This window comes from Emys orbicularis, chromosome 2, assembly GCF_028017835.1.
Source record: "Emys orbicularis isolate rEmyOrb1 chromosome 2, rEmyOrb1.hap1, whole genome shotgun sequence".
NCBI lineage: Eukaryota > Metazoa > Chordata > Testudines > Emydidae > Emys > Emys orbicularis.
The window spans coordinates 60,513,667-60,533,663 of record NC_088684.1 but is presented as its reverse complement, the minus strand read 5'-3'; the positions used below and the strand labels follow the sequence as shown (position 1 = coordinate 60,533,663).

The following is a 19,997-nucleotide window of genomic DNA, read 5'->3' as shown; positions in this document are numbered from 1 at the left end:
CAGTGTGGCCACAGTGGCATGGGTGGAGGTTTGGACTAGCATCCTGAGTACAGTCCTACCCAATTCCCTGGATATGTACTCAGGCAGCTAGCCTGAGCCCCCACCGGTGCCACTGCAACCTGCTATTTTTAGCACACTAGTTTGAGCAGAGCTAGCGCACGTCTGTTTACCTGTTCTGGGAAGCACCTTGCCAGCTACTGTGTAGGTACACCCGGCCTGTTCTAAGAGGACCCTGTGCTTGCCCTCTGTGCAAGAGTTAATTTCACTTTGGGTTCACAAGTAATGCCAGACCAGGTGGCAATTAAATTCAGCCCACTGTGTATCTATTGCAAAATCTTTGACACCTCTTTGACACTTATCAACACAATTAGTTTTGGCTAGAACTTGACAATGAGAACAGAGAAGAAAAAATATATAATTGTAAATAATAGTTTCCTTTATGAAAATGATTTAGGCTGTAACATGCTCTCATCTTGATTTTATGCCTACATATCATCTTGCATAATGACCTATTGCACTATTTAAGTTAGGTCATTCTTTGTACTAATATAGGTAGAGAAGGGAGAACAAAAAATGTTTGATCTAAGCAATGTTACACTGTATGTGACATCTGAGAATGGTAGATTGGGTTAAAAATCAGTTTAAAAAAAAATAATTATGTGGTAATAGCAACCATCTGGAGATGGAATGTTAGTGTTGTAGCCAAGCCCACGGTTCAGAACTTTAACTGCTAGAAAATAGGACCTGCCAAAACCCAGGTGCTGAAATGGCTGTAAAGTGAAGAGCCAATGAGAAGCCTGGCATACCTAATAATACCAGTTTTCAGTGCTCACTGCAGGTAGTGCAGCTGGCAAAGTATGGACAGATTCAATTTCATTTTTCATTCTAGAGTAAAGTTAATAAATGACACTTAAGTCTGCGTGGACACTGTATATGTAATTTAGTGTTGAGGGGCCTGAAAGCTCATAATTTATGGGTCTGAACAGAAAAGCTGCTGAATTAATCTTTACAATAGTAACACCTGTTCTTTGACTCAGCTTTTAATAAATTACATAAGGATAATATTTTCCACATTCTTTGGCTTCTTTAAGATAATAGCACCCAGGTGTAAAGCTAGTCTTGGGTAGTGGGAAAATTCCTCTAACAATGCAAAAAGTTAGGAGACAAATGATCTTAGACACCTTGTGTTCTTTTATTTTATCTTCTAATGAGCGTTACACTGGGTAACATTTACAGAATTGTCAGCTTACTTATGAGTCTAAAAGAAGACTTTCACAGGCAAAAATAGCAATTTAGTGCCTAATTTCCATCAATTTTTAGTGGGAAATAGGTGCCTAGCTGACATTCGTGCCTTTGAAAATCTCCCCCTAACTAAGTCCCATTTTCAAAAATGACTTAGGTGGTTAGAAGCTGAAGTATTATTGAAAGTCAATGGGTCTTAGGTTCCTAAGGAACTTTTGGAAGTTTGAGTTAAGTGCCTAAGTCATTTAGGTGCTTTTTAAAATGTTACCCATAGTTTGTAAAATAGAACAGAAAGAACCCAAAACAATTGGAAATAAATCCTTTTTTTAAACGGTTCAAATCAGTTAGAGCAGGGATCGGCAACGTTTGGCACGCGGCTCGCCAGGGTAAGCACCTTGGCGGGCTGGGCCAGTTTATTTACCTGCTGACGCGGCCGAACCTGCCGCGTCAGCAGGTAAATAAACTGGCCCGGCCCGCCAGGGTGCTTACCCTGGCGAGTCGCGTGCCAAACGTTGCCGACCCCTGAGTTAGAGCAAAGTGAAAATGAGTTTTCTTTGACATTAAATGCCAGGATAGAGACTTCTGGAACTCGTTATTTATTAAAAGAAAAGACAATGGGGGAAAAGAGAAATGTGACAATGAAGAAAAGAAAAATAGTCACCAACATGGTTGCTTGGTACCTAAAACAATGTTTTTTTTCTTTCAGTGTAAATATCATCCATTCATGATTTGTGGCCACAGTCAATAGATATATCATGTGAATGTAGTAGTTGCCATTCTAGTGCCAGTCTTTAAGTCTAACTCAACTCTCCATATTAAAAATATCACTAAACAAAAAAAAAACCTAACCTGCCCTCCTCCCCCAAAAGAAGAACCCTAATCTTTACCCTAACCTTTACCCTAGTGTGGGTTCAGAAGAAAGTGTCATGACCTCTATAGCAATTAAAACTCTTACAGCTACTGGGTTTATTCTCCCTTGATTTTCTGTATACTCTGAACTCCTGGTGATTGCATTAGGTCTGTGTGCTACGTTTGCACAGAACCTTGAACTTGCACAAAATCAAAGACTTGAGATTCTCTTTTCATTTCAAATGGCACCGTAGGTCCACCAAAAAATCAGCAGCCATGGGCTGATGCGTTTTTCTCTTCAGATACCACCGTAGAGCCCCTTACCATTGCTGTCTTCAGATGCCTGGTGGCTTGCTTTTCTTTCCCCTGTGACTTCAGAGAGTGCATGGTGGCCACTCCCTTCTCAGAAGGAAAGGTGATAAGAAAAAAGCCTCCAATTTCTTAGGGTCTCTGGGTCTGGCAAGAAGCAACTTCCCCTTCAGATGGTAGCAGGACCGGGCTATAGCATCTCACAGTAGCTAAAAATCCCTTAATGGAAGAAACTGAACCTCCCAGTGAACCTGCAGAAGTTCATTCAGTGCTTGCCCCTGAAAACAGACCCTGCACAGCCTGGTTCATATAGCACATACACATTAAAGTAAATACTGCAAGGTTGGTTCATTATTATTTGTGTTGTGGTAAAGGCGGGGATGGCTCAAGTTCCCTGTGCACAATGGAAAGATGGCACCAGCTGAAAGAATTTGCAGTCTAAGCCCTGTTATAGACCTCAGACCAAGCCTGAATTGAGGGACAGAAGAGTTAGGGGATTTTCCACCACATTTTTACTCATATTGAACTTGAAGTCAATAGAAGCTTTAGAATTGACTTCAGTGGGCATAGGATGAAGCCTTCTCTCACCGATTCTCTTTTGGTTCTGCCCTGAGTAGCAGACCCAGCAAGTCTCAGCCCAAGTTTACAAATACAAGAAGTTCAGATTTTGTTCGAGAGAATCTAATTTTGGTGTCCTTATTCACAGGTTAAATGCTTTTATAAAAAGTATCTGATAAAGATAATTTCCACATCTTTATATGGCTAGACTATTCTTTTTCTAGCTTGATTTTGGGAAAAAAAGTGGCTACAAAATTTGGGAGACAGTCATCAACTCTGATGAAACAAAGCAAAGGGCCTAACTCTGCCAGCTTTACCCATGCTGAATAGCACCAAATTAGTAGCAAAATAAATGTGAGTATTCAACATGAGTGAGGATGGCAGGATCAGACCCCAAAAGAGCAAAAGAAAAGACACATTAAAAGGGCACATCATTACATTTCTCACTGAGCGCTCAGTTCTGCCACTCTTATTCATGCTGAATAGTACCTGGCCCCATAAGAAGCCCTACTGATTGAGACTATTGGCAGAATGGAACCACTCGCTTAGTCAGATACTAGAAAGGATTGGGCCCTTACTTCTGAGAATTGGGTTGTGCTATACAGGTATGTTGGAGCCCTCAATTAGTATCCATTCAAATAAATAACTCTAGATATGCCATAGTGAGACATGCCAGCTGCTTGTCAGTCATTGGTAGAAAAAGCGTATGACAGTGCTCTCAAGAAGTTAAACATTTACGCTGGCTCAGGATGTGTTTTGTTTTGTTTGGGTTTGGGGGGTTTGTTTTGTTTTTGTTTTTTAAACCTTCCTCTTTTTGAAGGTACTCAGCAAGAGTAAGAGTTGCAAAGCTAGAGTCTCTGTGAAAATTATTGATTGCAATATTTATTACATGAACGCAAACGCTTCCTTTAGTCTCTAAGGTGCCACAAGTACTCCTGTTCTTTTTGCGGATACAGACTAACACGGCTGCTACTCTGAAACCTTCCTTTAGTCAGTATCTTTATTCTCCTGTCACGTACACTGCTGGGGGAGAGTAGAGCAACACACTTTAGCATCACATTCTCTTCCAATAGGTATGAATTTAAGGCAAAACCAGTCTCTGCTGCCTCTATAGGAAACAATCTGGATGTAAGGTATGTATGCAAAGCAGTTGCTTAACCCCTGTGTGGCATAAAAATTAGCTCCATGAAGGCCCCTCCATGGCAGTGTACAAGATATAGGAAGCGAGGAGAGCATGGCTCGGCCAGGGGAGAAATGTCAGTGCACGCACCTCTCATCCACACTGTCTCCCTATGGGGAATGAGTGTATAAAGGCCAGCACAGCCTATTCTAGTCATGTTGGGCAGGAGGAGGCTCAGCAGAGCAACTTGGGGGAGGCATAACCGAGCCCTTAGCTGATATCCATACTAATAAATACCACTCTTTATGTGCCATTTTGAGAGATGCCAGCTGCTTCCCCAGGCATTGTTTGACAGTCATATGAGGAATGAGACCATGACATAGTGATCTCATAAGAGTCAAATATTTATGCTGTCTCATTTTTTTTTTCTAAAGCTTCTTCTTATCAGAGTTCTAATGGACACAGTCAAGTGAATTGTAAAACTAACACCAGTTAGGAAGACATTACATAGCGTCACTTGTTGAAGCAGCATAATTTTTTCCTGACAAACTATTGTACTGCAAACACTAAAGCATGTGCTTATGTGCTTGCAGGACTGGGGCTGGTGGTTCTGTGGTTGCAGAGCTCATCCTATTGTTATCCGTGCCAGAAAACTTTCATAGTCTTTGAAATATGAAATGGGATATTAAAAGTTCTTTTGGGGGGGCACCAAATTTGCCCCTGAATAAATGAATACAAACATTTTTAGACATTATATAAAACGAAGCTGGGAAAGCAATAAATGAAATTTATCAGTTAAAAAGATGATGGTGAGGCTATCCATAAAATCCTACACATAAAAAGATCCCTCATTACTCCAGGTTCCTGTCACAGTTTTATAATTTTGTAGATTTCAAAGTGCAAAATGAATTCATCCTCATTGAAACTATATGAATATCCATTATATTAACTGACAAGAAATACCGTAACATAGATATAAATGTTTGACTTCTAGTTTAGACTTAAAAGGTTTCCCTTTATGTTCAAATAAACATTGCAAATGGGATTATAGGCTTTTAGGAAAGATTCGTTGGCCAGTCATCATTTCCTGTAGTCTACAAAATTTTACTTCATTTATAAACCAGAAGAAAATATATATACAGCTAAGTTTAAAAGATAACAATGAATTATTATTTATTTTGGTTGTTTGAAAAATGCACTTTGTCATACTAAAAAGGTTTGTATCAGAAGAAAGTATCCCTAGAGGAGGTTTTGGAATTAATTGATAAACTCAACATTAACAAGTCACCGGGACCAGATGGCATTCACCCAAGAGTTCTGAAAGAACTCAAATGTGAAGTTGCGGAACTATTAACTAAGGTTTGTAACCTGTCCTTTAAATCGGCTTTGGTACCCAATGACTGGAAGTTAGCTAATGTAACGCCAATATTTAAAAAGGGCTCTAGGGGTGATCCCGGCAATTACAGACCGGTAAGTCTAACGTCGGTACCGGGCAAATTAGTTGAAACAATAGTAAAGAACAAAATTGTCAGACACATAGAAAAACATAAACTCTTGAGCAATAGTCAACATGGTTTCTGTAAAGGGAAATCGTGTCTTACTAATCTATTAGAGTTCTTTGAAGGGGTCAACAAACATGTGGACAAGGGGGATCCGGTGGACATAGTGTACTTAGATTTCCAGAAAGCCTTTGACAAGGTCCCTCACCAAAGGCTCTTACGTAAACTAAGCTGTCATGGGATAAAAGGGAAGGTCCTTTCATGGATTGAGAACTGGTTTAAGGACAGGGAACAAAGGGTAGGAATTAATGGTAAATTCTCAGAATGGAGAGGGGTAACTAGTGGTGTTCCCCAAGGGTCAGTCCTAGGACCAATCCTATTCAATTTATTCATAAATGATCTGGAGAAAGGGGTAAACAGTGAGGTGGCAAAGTTTGCAGATGATACTAAACTACTCAAGATAGTTAAGACCAAAGCAGATTGTGAAGAACTTCAAAAAGATCTCACAAAACTAAGTGATTGGGCAGCAAAATGGCAAATGAAATTTAATGTGGATAAATGTAAAGTAATGCACATTGGAAAAAATAACCCCAACTATACATACAACATGATGGGGGCTAATTTAGCTACAACGAGTCAGGAAAAAGATCTTGGCGTCATCGTGGATAGTTCTCTAAAGATGTCCACGCAGTGTGCAGAGGCGGTCAAAAAAGCAAACAGGATGTTAGGAATCATTAAAAAGAGGATAGAGAATAAGACGAAGAATATATTATTGCCCTTATATAAATCCATGGTACGCCCACATCTCGAATACTGTGTACAGATGTGGTCTCCTCACCTCAAAAAAGATATTCTAGCACTAGAAAAGGTTCAGAAAAGAGCAACTAAAATGATTAGGGGTTTGGAATGGGTCCCATATGAGGAGAGATTAAAGAAGCTTGGAAAAGAGGAGACTAAGGGGGAATATGATAGAGGTATATAAAATCAAGAGTGATGTGAAGAAAGTAGATAAGGAAAAGTTATTTACTTATTCCCATAATACAAGAACTAGGGGTCACCAAATGAAATTAATAGGCAGCAGGTTTAAAACAAATAAAAGGAAGTTCTTCTTCACGCAGCGCACAGTCAACTTGTGGAACTCCTTACCTGAGGAGGTTGTGAAGGCTAGGACTATAACAATGTTTAAAAGGGGACTGGATAAATTCATGGTGGCTAAGTCCATAAATGGCTATTAGCCAGGATGGGTAAGAATGGTGTCCCTAGCCTCTGTTCGTCAGAGGATGGAGATGAATGGCAGGAGAGAGATCACTTGATCATTGCCTGTTAGGTTCACTCCCTCTGGGGCACCTGGCATTGGCCACTGTCGGTAGACAGATACTGGGCTAGATGGACCTTTGGTCTGACCCAGTACGGCCTTTCTTATGTTCTTATGTTCTTATGTTCTTATGTTTAAAAGCACAAATATAAAATAAAGTGAGCTATATAAGTTATAATAAAAATGTCCCAATAGCTATATATTAATAAAACAACTCTGAGTTGTATCTGAAGAACTATCTGGTTTGAGTTACTTAAATGTAAGTTGTTTCAACAACATGTTTATTGTTAAATGATTTATCTAAAATGCTAATTCATCTAAAAGCAAAGCTTTTGAGGAAATTAAAGTTGGTATAATTTTTTTAACTAAAGAATTTAACAGAATAAAGTAATGTTTTTACTGACTTATTTAGGGTTAGTCACAATTAGTCAGTTAAAAAAGGTAGCCAATGTGACTAAAAGACTAAACTTTCCACAAAAACACAACCAACGTTCCTTCAAATTTTGACTAAATCAAGTGGATGCCATGCATAGGCCTTGATTCACCAAAGCACACACTTACGGTTAGTCACATGGTGAAATGATTTTCTGAGTAGAGATGTACTTAACACTTAATTTTAAGTACCTACTTTAAACTCATTAAGTGCTTTGCTGAATTGAGGCCTTAGCAAACTTGGCTACTCTAACTAATGCCCAGATGGCTGTGGCCCTGTGGCACCTGTGAAGATTACAGTGATGCACTGGCCATATTTCCACCCCAGGAATGCCTTCAGTAAAGCCTGTATGCAGTGTTGTTGTAGCCATGTTAGTCTCAGGATATCAGAGGCACAAGGGTGAGGTATTATCTTTTATTGGACCAATTTCTGTTGGTGAGAGAGACAAGCTTGTCTCTCTCTCCAATAGAAGTTGGTCCAAAAAACGATATTACCTCACCCACCTTGTCTCTTCAATAAATCCTTTACGTGAGGGCTGGAGGCTGCAGAGAGTATTCCCAGCTGGGAAGATCTGGCAGCTTTCTAGCTTCTTTGCACTACAGGAGCAGTGCAAAGGGATCAGTGCAGAGTTAAGTTTGAGCCCTATCTGTCTAGCTTTCTTGGTTCTTATGACAACCATCACTATAGTAGCAGAGCACTGTCACAACAGGCAGAGATGATATTCTGTAACCTATTATAGTTTTTGTCACATATTCTTAACTTTCCTTCAGTTATGATCTCCAAGGGCTCAGTTCAAGAGACCATGAACCTCATTCTCTTTTGCCCTGCACATTGGCACCTGTACAGAGCGAGTGCAAAGTAGATATGAAATGCTAGCAAGTCAGAATGGTAACATCCTACACCCACTTTGCACCGGTATAAATGACTCCATAAGGTGCATGGCAAGGGAGCATCAAACCGTGTATGCATACCCTTCTGCACTGCATAAGGTCTGGACAATATCTTGGTTTCACAGCTGGCTGATTGTTTCAGCAGAAGGGTCAGATTGCCACAGAAACCAGGAAAAATTTAAAATACTTTGTGATCCCAATGTACAGAAGTGACCAGGAGGTGAAGAGTTCATGAAAAAAGAGCTGATTTCTTTCTGCGGCCCTTAGTATGCTACACCAGTGGTCTCGAAAGTGGGGTGCACAAGAGGATCCTTGGGGGTGCGCGTCAGGAGGAGCTTTTTTGGGGCGGGAGTCCAAGCGGCTTTCTTTTTTTTTTTTGCTTCAGCAAAAATGGTAGAGCTGGCGCGGCAGGGGGTGCGTGCTCAAAAAATTTTTACTGATAGGGGTGCGCGATCAAAAAAGTTTGGAGACGACTGTGCTACACTCTTAAAACTTTAAATCCCTCCAACATCTGTGTAATACATTTTACAAGACTGGCAGTTATTCCGACTCAAAGCTGCAGTAACTCCCTGCAGCACAAAGTGGGAAAGGCTTACGTTTAGGGAGAAAGAAGAGCTGGGAGGGGTTATGTTTATATATCATATATATAAAAGAAATAATTGTGGCTGAGGAACCCCTTTAGTGGGAAAATTCATGAGCTAGCACTGTTGAGTTGTAATCCCTGATCTATGAAATTGGCTCTCTATATGGCCCATGAGTAAATCACTTCCGGCTTGTCTACACTATCCACAGTCTATTTAGCAGGAGGATGAATTGCAGTTTGCATTAAAATGTGCTGTAACTACTCTTTAGCACAAATTAAAAAGTATCTAGTTCATGTTAACATAGTTCCCTTTTAAATAGGACTATGTTAATGCAAACTAGGTACCTTTAGTTTGGGCTAGGAGGATCTACATGGGGCAGTTACGGTGCAACACTTAAGTGTGTGCTGCAATTCACAGTGCAGAGACATGTAGACAAGCCCATAATCTCTCAATATGCAATACTAATGTGCCTATCACTGTGGTGTCTAAATACCACCTAACTTCTCTGTGTCTCATTTTCCCAGTCTGTAGAATGGGAGTAATATCATCTGCCAACCTCACAGTAAAATTGTGAGAATTAGTTAGTTAATGTTTTGCATATTGCATTCCAAATAGAGCGCCTGATTCTGATCTTATGCTACTTCACCGACTTCAGTTACTCATAATTTTTATTCTGGTGTCCTGCCACTAGTCAATGGAGAATTAGGCCCACTAGGTGCTATCTGTACAAGCATTAAATTATTGTCACCCTCCCTTATATTAGAAAATCAGACTCTTTCAGTAGCTTTAGTCAAGTACCTTTCCAAAGCTGTTTGCTGCCTGAGTGACCTGATGGCATCTAAGGAAGATATCACTCTCTGTTGGGTGTTTGACAGTTTTTCAAGCATAGTATTATAGGAATAGCCATGCTGAATCATCTTGTACAGTATCCCATCTCTGAGAGTGGCTAGTGCCTGATGCTTCAGAGGAAGGTGTAAGAATACACATAATGGACAATTAAGAAGAAATTTGCCTTTTGAACAGGTTATTCCATAACCCTTGTCTACTAATGGTAGGTAGGTAGGTTTATGCCCTGAAGCATGAAGTATTGTATCCCTTATATCTTTTTGTCCAGTAACATTCATATAAATTCATTCATATAAATGTGTAATCATGTTTCAAATCCTACTTAAGTCTTGACCTCAGTAATATTTTGTGGCAGCAAGTTTCAGAGGTTAATTATGCATTGTGTTACAAAAAAAATTGAATGTTGTCTTATTCTTGTATTATGAGAGTATATAGGAGTCCCCCGCTTACGTTCTTTATGCCATTCATTATTTTGCATATATCTATCATGACATCTTCATTGTAATCTCCAAAAACTGTACAATCCCAATCTTTTCAATCTCTCGTCATGTAGAAGTGTTTCCATACCTCTAAAAACTTTCATCATCTGTCTCTGGACTCCTTCTATAAGTCTCCTATCTTCTTTGAGATAGGGTGTCCAGAGCTGGGCCTGGTATATCAGGTATGTAGGTAGGTAGATAGATATGATGGAGTAAAATCATGGAAATAAGTGACTGGAAAAAACTCACTGGGGCTTTTGGTCACTACATCATTTCCCTCATCCTTCACCCTGCCATTGCAAGGCATGAAAACATTTCAGTTCAAACACAAAAGTCTTGTCTTGGCAGGCAAAAAAGGTGTTAGCGCAGTTGTTTGTGGGGAGCCTAGGCTACAACACAGCTAATACACATTTCAGCCACATTAGCTTGCATCTTAGTGGGTATTAAAAGGGCTTTTTAATCAAGTTAAGCAATTTTGATTGCGTTAGCATGATTGAAAACCTCACGTTTTATGTTTGTCAAGACAGGGTCAAAGTATCTTGGTAATCATAATAATAATCAGTGCCAGCAATATACTAAGTATTTCTGGAAACAAACCTAGCAAAGATTTTAGTAGTGTCATGGAATCTGACTACATTTTATTAAAATTGAGTCTGATGGGTGCTTCTAAGAAAAACAGTTTCCAGCAGTTCTCAAACTGTCGGTCGCGACCCCAAAGTTCTTTTAATGGGGTTGGCAGGGCCAGTGTTAGACTCGCTGGGGCCCCGGGCTGAAGCCAAAGCTTGAGCCCCGCCGCCGGGAGCTGAAGCCAAAGCTTGAGGGCTTCAGCCCTGGGCGGTGGGTCTCAGACTTCGGCTTCAGACCCTGTGAAGCAGGGTTTGGGTTGTGGCTTTAGCCCCAGTCCCCAGCAAATTTAACACCAGCCCTGGGACAGCAGGGCTTGGGCTTTGGCTTCAGCCCACATGGCAGATGCAGGGGGACGGGTCCTGTAGTAATTTTTGTTGTCAGAAGGGAGTCACGGTGCAATGAAGTATGAGAACCGCTGAGTTCAACTTAAAGATGAAAGAAATTAATGAAATAAGTATAAGGTTAATGTGCAGTAAGGACTTAGCTAGTATTTCATGGGTGTTATTTCTGTTATGATGCATTCTGTTGAATACTCATGTACAAAGCTGGATAGAGTCATATGTAAAATCCAGACCTACTCCTTGGGAAAGAGAAACATAAACATCTTGTTACAAGTAGATCAGGTTGGTTATCTCCAACTAAAGTCGTTTGTTCCTGTGGCACTTCCTTGGGTCCAACAAATAGTAGTATATTTGTGCGTGCTCAAAATAATTGGATAAATATGAAATCAGTGTACTTTGCTAGTTCTTGTTGTGCTTAGTAGAGTTGGGAGAAGGCTGGTAAAAAAAACCTTCAGGGATATTCCCTCAAGTCTGCACGTGAATTTGGTTTGGATGTCTTCATGTCCCTTTTATGGGATGGATCCTGCCACTGGATCTTCACAAGCAGATCCACTTGCAGGAACACTCCTATCTTTGCTTTCTGTGAACATCTCTGTTATTCTTTTGTTACCAGCAATGTTTGCAGAAAACAAATATCAAAGTTGCATGGATGTGTAAGTATTTGTGGAAACTGAATTTTAAATTTGCACTGGTAAGTATTCACCCTGGAGCTGCGTGGTGGTTGCTTATTCAGTCAGGAACAGAAACAGTGTCATATGATTTATCTGATTAATCGCAATTAACCAACTCAGCTCAGGCTTCCTACACTGCACGCTTCTCACGATTCATCAATAACTTTAAAACCTTGTTAAATGCTTTCAAATAATGAATAAAATCATGGAAATTGTCATCTGCTGATGGATATTTTAGTGATTAGACGCTGAATTCATCAGATACATTATTTAGTCTCCATGGAGTGGTACATTACTTCATTTTAGGTCACAGTATTCTATGTGGAAATATGGGAAATCCTGCACAATATAGCAAACACAGTAAAGGATCGAGATTTCTCATTTCTGTTTTTGTATATAATGGTTTCAGCACTACTTTCTTGTTTTGTGTTTATTTTCACAGGTTTGTGAAATCAGTGGGAATATTGAAGAATTTAATTAAAACAAAATCATAATTATCAAACCTACACCTGAAGATCTGTTTTAGTTTACGTATAATAATTTTAAATAGTTATTTTTATAATATCAACAATACTTAAATGGAATTATTCTGTGTGGATGCTGTAATGCACCGAATCAAATTACTAACTATGGCACAGTGTCCTTAGGTAAAGAAGGTTTACTGTCACTTTTGAATACATAGTTAGTATAATGTATTTTGTTTAGTTTATATCCCTGTTATTTTGGAGTGACATTTGATATATTAAACTTTGCCTGATCAAAACAAACTTTGCTTAAAGATTTATGTATTTTAACTTGTCTAAGGTTTTCTACTCCTTATATTTTTGTAATCTTTTCTCATTTTTAGATTAATAAACATTAAAGCATTCACCCACATCTACCAATATGTATGTCCTGTTCAAGTCTCTCAGAGAGCTAGTTGCTCACCATAGTCACCTGGAGAGAGGGGTGGGGGGGGAGAAAGAGAGAGGGGTAAGGAAGGGAGGTGTAGCAGAAACAGGTGTTGCCTATGTCACTTAGCTTTGTACTGAGTTTATCTACTTTGTTCTTAAAAAAATGAACACAGACTCTGTTAAAATGGAATACACACATGAGGAATGAAACGTGCACGCCAAAAATAAAGCACTAAGGGAATTTCATGTAGAAAATGAATTTTATTTACCCATATAAATTACCTAAATAAATTATCTGTTTTAAACAAGTTAATTGGTGTAAGCTGCTTGTTTGGAATTTTAAGATATGTCTGTGCACAAATATCAAATTAAGGGATGTGATGATGAGTACATTTACTGATCTCATTCAGCTGTTGATTCTGTTAAGCATATTTGCAGCTTGTTTTCTTTTGTCTTCAGTTAGGTTCAGTTGTTTCTGTATCTTAGACATAACTGTATAATGAAACTGCTTGCAACTGTTACAAAAACAGACTGTAACCACCATCAGTTTGTTTAAGAAATAAAAATGAATTCCTTATCCTGAACACTCAATGTGGGTATATTGGTTGGTTTTTTTTTCCTCACTCAAAAACACTGAATGCTGGCAGGTAACCATTTACACCAGACCACAAGGAAGAGCATGCTAGAAAATGTTCCTGACTCAGATATTTTGCTTTATGAACCATAATACCTCTGGCCCCAATCTTGCACTGAGCTATGCACAGGTAGACTGATGGCCCAATGGAGTCTACCTCTCCGGCGCTCATTGCAGGATTGGGACCTTTATACTTATCCCTAGTTCATGAAGAAAACTTGGTTACATAGCACACACTTGAAATATGCTTGAAAGTGTGTGTGTGTGTGTGTGTGTGTGTGTGTGTGTGCGCGTGCGCGCAAGCGCCGACTCTGTGGGTGTCCCCTCCTGCCCAGCACCTCCTGTCTGCTGGCAGCTCCACCGATCAACTCCTCCCCTCTTGCTCCCAGTGCCTCCCGCCCACCACGATCAGCTGTTCTGTGGTGTGCAGGTGTCACTGGGGGGGAGGAGCAGGGACGGGGGCGCTCGGGAGAGGGGGCAGAACTGGGCAGGAAGAGGTGGGGCAGAGGTGGGGGCTTGGGAGAAGGGGTGGGGTGGGGGCATGGCCTGGGGTGGAGGGGTGGGGAGGGGGTTGAGCACCTGTGTGTGTATGTGCCTATGGAATGGTCTGGGATAACCCCATCCCATATTGATTCTTTGTGCATATCCTGTTTGCCCATTATACAAGTCAAAACCTAACAAGGATTTGGTTATTTTTAGGAGGTGGTGGGAGGATGATGACAGGATTTCACCCTCCTTATTCAGAACCTGCCTGGTAATGTTGTGGATTGTTGCATGAGAGAAATTAGAATCCAGCCAGTCTCTTTGGCAGTTTGTTGGCTCTAGAAGTGCTTACTTTTGTAAGAACTTGAATGACATATTTGGGTGAGTTGTTAAAACGGGTGGGGTGAAGGTAGTTTATGCTTTCAGGGAGGAAGTCTCCTGGGTGCAGAAGGGAAAAGCAAGGCTTATGCATCTTGGTGGTGCACAGAACTTGCCCAGGTCTGGGGTAAATTTCACCCTCAGTACAAATATTTAACTCCCAATAAAGCTATGGGAATTCAACCAGTATATCAAGGGAAGGACACACTTCCTAGAGAGTGTGGCAGGATGGCTGGACTCTGCAGCAATGCCAGCTCTAATGATACTTGGTGTTTTGTTGAAGCCTAGGCTCCTGCAATCATGTGGTGTTGTGAAAATTTCATCTTTCATTTTTTTAAAAGCAGTTTCTAGAACAGCTTGAATCATAGAAGATTAGGGTTGGAAGAGACCTCAGGAGGTCATCTAGTCCAACCCCCTGCTCAAAGCAGGACCAACCCCAACTAAATCATCCCAGCCAGGGCTTTGTCAAGCCGGGCCTTAAAAACCTCTAAGGAATCAATTTTGAAGCACTTTGAGGAGAGGAAAGTGATCAGGAACAGTCAGCATGGATTCACCAAGGGCAAGTCATGCCTGACCAACCTGATTGCCTTCTATGATGAGTAAACTTGCTCTGTGGATGAGAGGAAAGCAGTGGATGTGTTATTCCTTGATTTTAGCAAAGCTTTTGATACGGTCTCCCACAGTATTCTTGCCAGCAAGTTAAAGAAATATGAGCTGGATGAATGGACTATAAGGTGGATAGAAAGCTGGCTAGATCATCGGGCTCAACAGGTAGTGATCAATGGCTCCATGTCTAGTTGGCAGCCAGTATCAAGCAGAGTGCCCAAAGGGTCAATCCTGGGGCCGGTTTTGTTCAATATCTTCATTAATGATCTGGGAGATGGCGTGGATTGCACTGTCAGCAAGTTTGCAGATGACACTAAACTGGGAGGAGAGAGAGATACGCTGGAGGGTAGAAATAGCATACAGAGAGACCTAAACAAATTAGAGGATTGGGCCAAAAGAAATCTGATGAGGTTCAACAAGGACAAGTGCAGAGTCCTGCACTTAGGACAGAAGAATCCCATGCACTGCTACAGACTAGGGACCGAGGGGCTAGGCAGCAGTTCTGCAGAAAAGGACTTAGGAGTTACAGTGGACAAGAAGCTGGATATGAGTCAACAGTGTGCCCTTGTTGCCAAGAAGGCTAATGGCATTTTGGGCTGTATAAGTAGGAGCATTGCCAGTAGATCGAGGTACGTGATCATTCCCCTCTATTCGGCATTGGTGAGGCCTCATCTGGAGTACTGTGTCCAGTTTGGGGCCCCACACTACAAGAAGGATGGGCAACAAAAATGATTAGGGGGCTGGAGCACATGGTTTACGAGGAGAGGCTGAGGGAACTGGGATTATTTAGTCTGCAGAAGAGAAGAATGAGGGGGGATTTGATAGCTGCTTTCAACTGCCTGAAAGGGGGTTCCAAAGAGGATGGATCTAGACTGTTCTCAGTGGTAGCAGATGACAGAACAAGGAGTAACGGTCTCAGGTTGCAGTGGGGGAGGTTTAGGTTGGATATTAGGGAAAACTTTTTCACTAGGAGGGTGGTGAAGCACTGGAATGGGTTACCTAGGGAGGTGGTGGAATCTCCTTCCTTAGAGGTTTTTAAGGTGAGGCTTGATGAAGCCCTGGCTGGGATGATTTAGTTGGGGATTGGTCCTGCTTTGAGCAGGGGGTTGGACTAGATGACCTCCTGAGGTCCCTTCCAACCCTGATATTCTATGATTCTATGGAGATTCCACCTTCCACTACCTCCCTAGGTGACCCATTCCAGTGCTTCACCACCCTCCTAGTGAAATAATGATCTGAAATCATGATCTGACTGACCCTACAGTCTCAAAACCAGAAGGCAAATAAACAGAGCCTTATCTTTATTAAAAAAAAAAAAAAAAGTGTCTCATGATTTGTAACCCAATCTCATAATTGTTGACTGTTTTGGTGTTGGCAAGGCCCTCTGTACATGCGGCAATCAAGATGTCCAAACCTTGGCCCATAAAACCAGGCGCCCAAGCAATCACTGCCGCTTGGTATTCTGGCTGCAAACAAGCTGGCAGCAAGGCTTAATGAGTCATTAGAGCTGTCTGGAGGAATCATGAGATACTTAGTAGACAACAAGCACCTAGGTCCATATGTATAAACAGTAACTGGGAAGGCTACACAGAAGGTGTGCGTGAGACAAGCTGTGGGAGGCTTATTCATTTTCTGTTTGGCCTTTTGGCTTCAGGAAGCAGTTTCCATTTGCCAGTTGTTTATTAAATAAATGGTGCCTCCATGCTGCCTAAACAGAACGGAGACTCGCTATGCAAGTTCTGCTTTTTGCTGCCACTACCCTCGCTGGTTTGTTGCAGTGTTAAGGTGCTTTTTTATTTCTACAACCAAGCACCCAAAGCCAGCACTCAAAGTGCTGCGTGATGAATGTGCCTCTTCCTAACAATATACAGAATGGACTAGGAACACTTTTTTCGTAGATGCCTTATCAGCCAAAGCTGAAGCCTAAGCTGCTTCTCCCAATGGAAAAAGAGAGTAGAAATATCATTCTCATAGCAAAATGCTATGAAAAGCTGGATTTATTAGCCTTTTTAATACAGCAGGTGAGTACATAATATCAATAATATTTGCTAGCAAGAAAAATACCAATATAATAAGGGACTTGTATAGAAAAATTATATAGGCACAATAAATGTCTAAATCTATGAAAATGCCATAGCTTGTCCTGCAAGCAGCTGTCTTTCTTTCCAAACACCTGTTAAAACAAAAGTATCTTTATTTTACAGCATGTGTTTTTACTCAGCTGCATTTCTTCTTTAAGAGCTTCTTGCCATTGATGAACCATCTGAATAATCATGAAAACATCCTTCAAGTGTCCCTATTAACTTCAATAGTGTTAAAGCAGTGATAAACTCCTTCTGTGTTGCCTCACTTCGAGTAGTTAACATCGCCTGGCCGGGGTTTTTTTAAGTAACTTCTTAATCCCCCAGTCTCCATCTTTAAGGATTTTAGGGGTGTGTGTGGAAGAGAAATGGGAAAGAAAGTTCTTTGCAGAACTTTGAGTGAGAATGATTTCTTTCTGAAATGTGTTTATTTTTGTGGAAATCTCCCCTGAGCAATTTCTTGTCATGAAATCCATGCAAAACGTTAAACAAAAAAATTAAATCATTCATTCACTGATTCCTAGATTCAAAGGCCAGAAGTGACTATTGTGATTATCTAGTCTGACTTCCTGTATAACACTGGCCAGAGAACTTCCCCAAAAATAATTATTAAAGCATATCTCATAACAAACATTCAATCTTGAGTTAAAATTACAGTGATGGAGAACTCACCATGACCCTTGGTAAATTGTTCCAATGATTATGCATTCAATGTGTTGTTCACATACAACAATTACAATGGCCTTTTATGAATGTGCTTCATAGAACTCACTCTTGATTCATAATTTGTCTCTTGCTTCTGAGGCAGCAATTGCTACAGAGAACTAAAACAATTTTAGTTGTGATTAGGGTGACCAGATGAGGGGAAGAAAATATCGGGACACATGGGGGGAGGGAGGAAATGCCCGCCGGCAGAGGGGGAAAAAAAAAAAAAAAAAAAAAGCCGCGTCCTGCCGGCTGAGGGGAAAAAAAACAAAAAACAACAAAAAAAAACCAGTGCTACCGGCGGATATCAGGACAAAATGCATCCCGACCAAAGATCGGTCGGGACGCGGGACAGACACCGAAATATCGGGACGATCCCGATTTTATCGGGACGTCTGGTCACCCTAGTTGTGATTAACTAAAGAACAGCATTGAAAAATTCTAAGAGGTTCTTTGGCCAGGTCTCCTTAGCTGGAAGAATGATAGCTGAGATGTAGCATTCTGATGATGGGAAGATAAAAATGGAGGAGTGAGATGGGATTTGATATATGCCTATTATTAAAGGTCCATAGACAATGTGTGAAATCCTGACCCGATTGAAACTGATAGCAGAATTTCCATTGATTTCAGTGGGACAATGATTTCACCCAATATTTTTATTACAGAAGTGCCACATTCGTTATTATTTTATTTTATTAGATTAGGCCTAACAGAATAAGCTTAGTTTCTGATTGGCTTTCCAATGGGAACATCTGAAATGACATTGATCCTAAGAGACATTAAACAGCAGTGAAGACTAAGAATGAAGTTGGGGTTTCTGTTTTTTGAGTATGTATGATTTGAAGACTGAATCTAAGTAACCTTTGAGGGAGGAATATTAATAGAGTACCTGGAGCAATCCAAAGTCCAGTTGGAGCTCTCCTAAGGTTTGGGGAAATGAACTACTCCCTCCCAGACATCTAGTTAATTGAAGGCAATAAGAATGGGTAAGAATTTGACTGGCCCACCTAGTCAGAAATGACTCAATTCTAGAGTACATTAATCAAGGATTATGCCTCAAATAAACTTTAAATGGGCAACAGATTTGGCAACAATGTTAAATCATTTAGTGGGGGGGAGGGGTGTTATTGCTAAATTCACACCTGACAAAGAAAGAAACCTTTAAACCTAGAATCACTTTCACTACCCAGTTGCTGATAGAAGGAAGAAACCTCATTATACCTTAATTATAGACTTGTTATAAAATATCTGTCCACAATAACTTCAATTTCTATGTTATAATTTCTGATAATTTGATGCAAAATTCAAACTAGCTACAGCGTAGATTTTAAAACATAATACTTTGCTGATTTGTCATTTACCATGGAAAACTGAGTTTAGCTAACTTAATCTGACTTTTCTGCTTAAAAAAGCATATAAAAAGTTCTAATGTGGATAGTGAATAAACCTCCAGCTCCCCATCTGACAACTTCTAACATGCAGCATCAAATAAAAAATGACATCTCTTCCCAGTTGCTGCACTGGAATTTAGGTTCAATCTGCACAGAGCACATGCACCTCTGGTTATATTTTAACATACAAAGATGATATAAACGAATACAAAATACATCTGACCTGCGTTTAGCTCTTTGGGAGCTCTGGAGCTTTAGTTATGTCACCTCATGCATTCATTTGGCTGTATTGCAAGAAAATGTGAAGGGTTAACAACGTTTTCCTAGCACTGTAAATGTTCAGATACATTCTTCAAGCCTTTGCAGAGCAATTCTATGGCAGAGCCAGGTTTGCATTATTTGAGACACTGTCCACAAACGTCTCCTTGTTTTATGGACAGATAAACGGTGCTATGCTTTCTGAGTGTTACATTGGGTAATGAGGAATGAGATCATGTAAATAATCATCTCAATTCCCTAGGTGTGACTTTAAAACAAGAACTTGAACACAGAAAGCTGCTGATTCCAATCATTGGCTTGAGTCTCCCCTTTATGCTATAGCATTTTGGAGAGTTACGTGGGGGCAACAAGAGAATAGACCCTGCTCAGTGGTATAGTGCCTGATAGAATGTGTATTCTGCCCCTGATTTTCTATGATTCATGGCTGAAAATGGTGCACTGTTTCATCTGCAGTGGTTAAACCTAGAGGAGTCCTGCTCTCCTAGAGCTCACCCTCCTCTACCTGGTGAAGTGAGCACTCCCACCAGGCAGGAAATGGGTCTGGGCCTCCCATCCTATTCCATCAGGGGCAGCAACAGCAGCAGCCGATCAGAAAACAGACATTCCAGGTAGGGTTCTCTATTCAGCTCTTCTCTGCAGGCAGATTTGTCACCCTGCCGATGCTCCACAATTAGTGAAATGTAGGAATGGTAGTAAATATTTCTATAATGATAGTGTTTAAAGGTCCCAAATGCTGACTGGGAACCCATTGTGCTGGGCGCTGTACAAACATAGAAAAGAGACA

The 19,997-nt window shown here is 40.6% G+C and overlaps 1 protein-coding gene across 1 annotated transcript in view; it reads left to right on the top strand.

Moving 5' to 3' along the window:
- C2H8orf34 (chromosome 2 C8orf34 homolog) overlaps window positions 1–4,072 on the top strand; it is a 252,748-nt gene extending 248,676 nt beyond the window's left edge. Inside the window, exon 14 of the mRNA XM_065397933.1 lies at window positions 4,032–4,072. Within this exon, the coding sequence (XP_065254005.1) occupies window positions 4,032–4,072 (41 nt within the window). The remainder of the gene's footprint in view (window positions 1–4,031) is intronic.
- The last annotated feature ends 15,925 nt before the right edge of the window (window positions 4,073–19,997 follow it).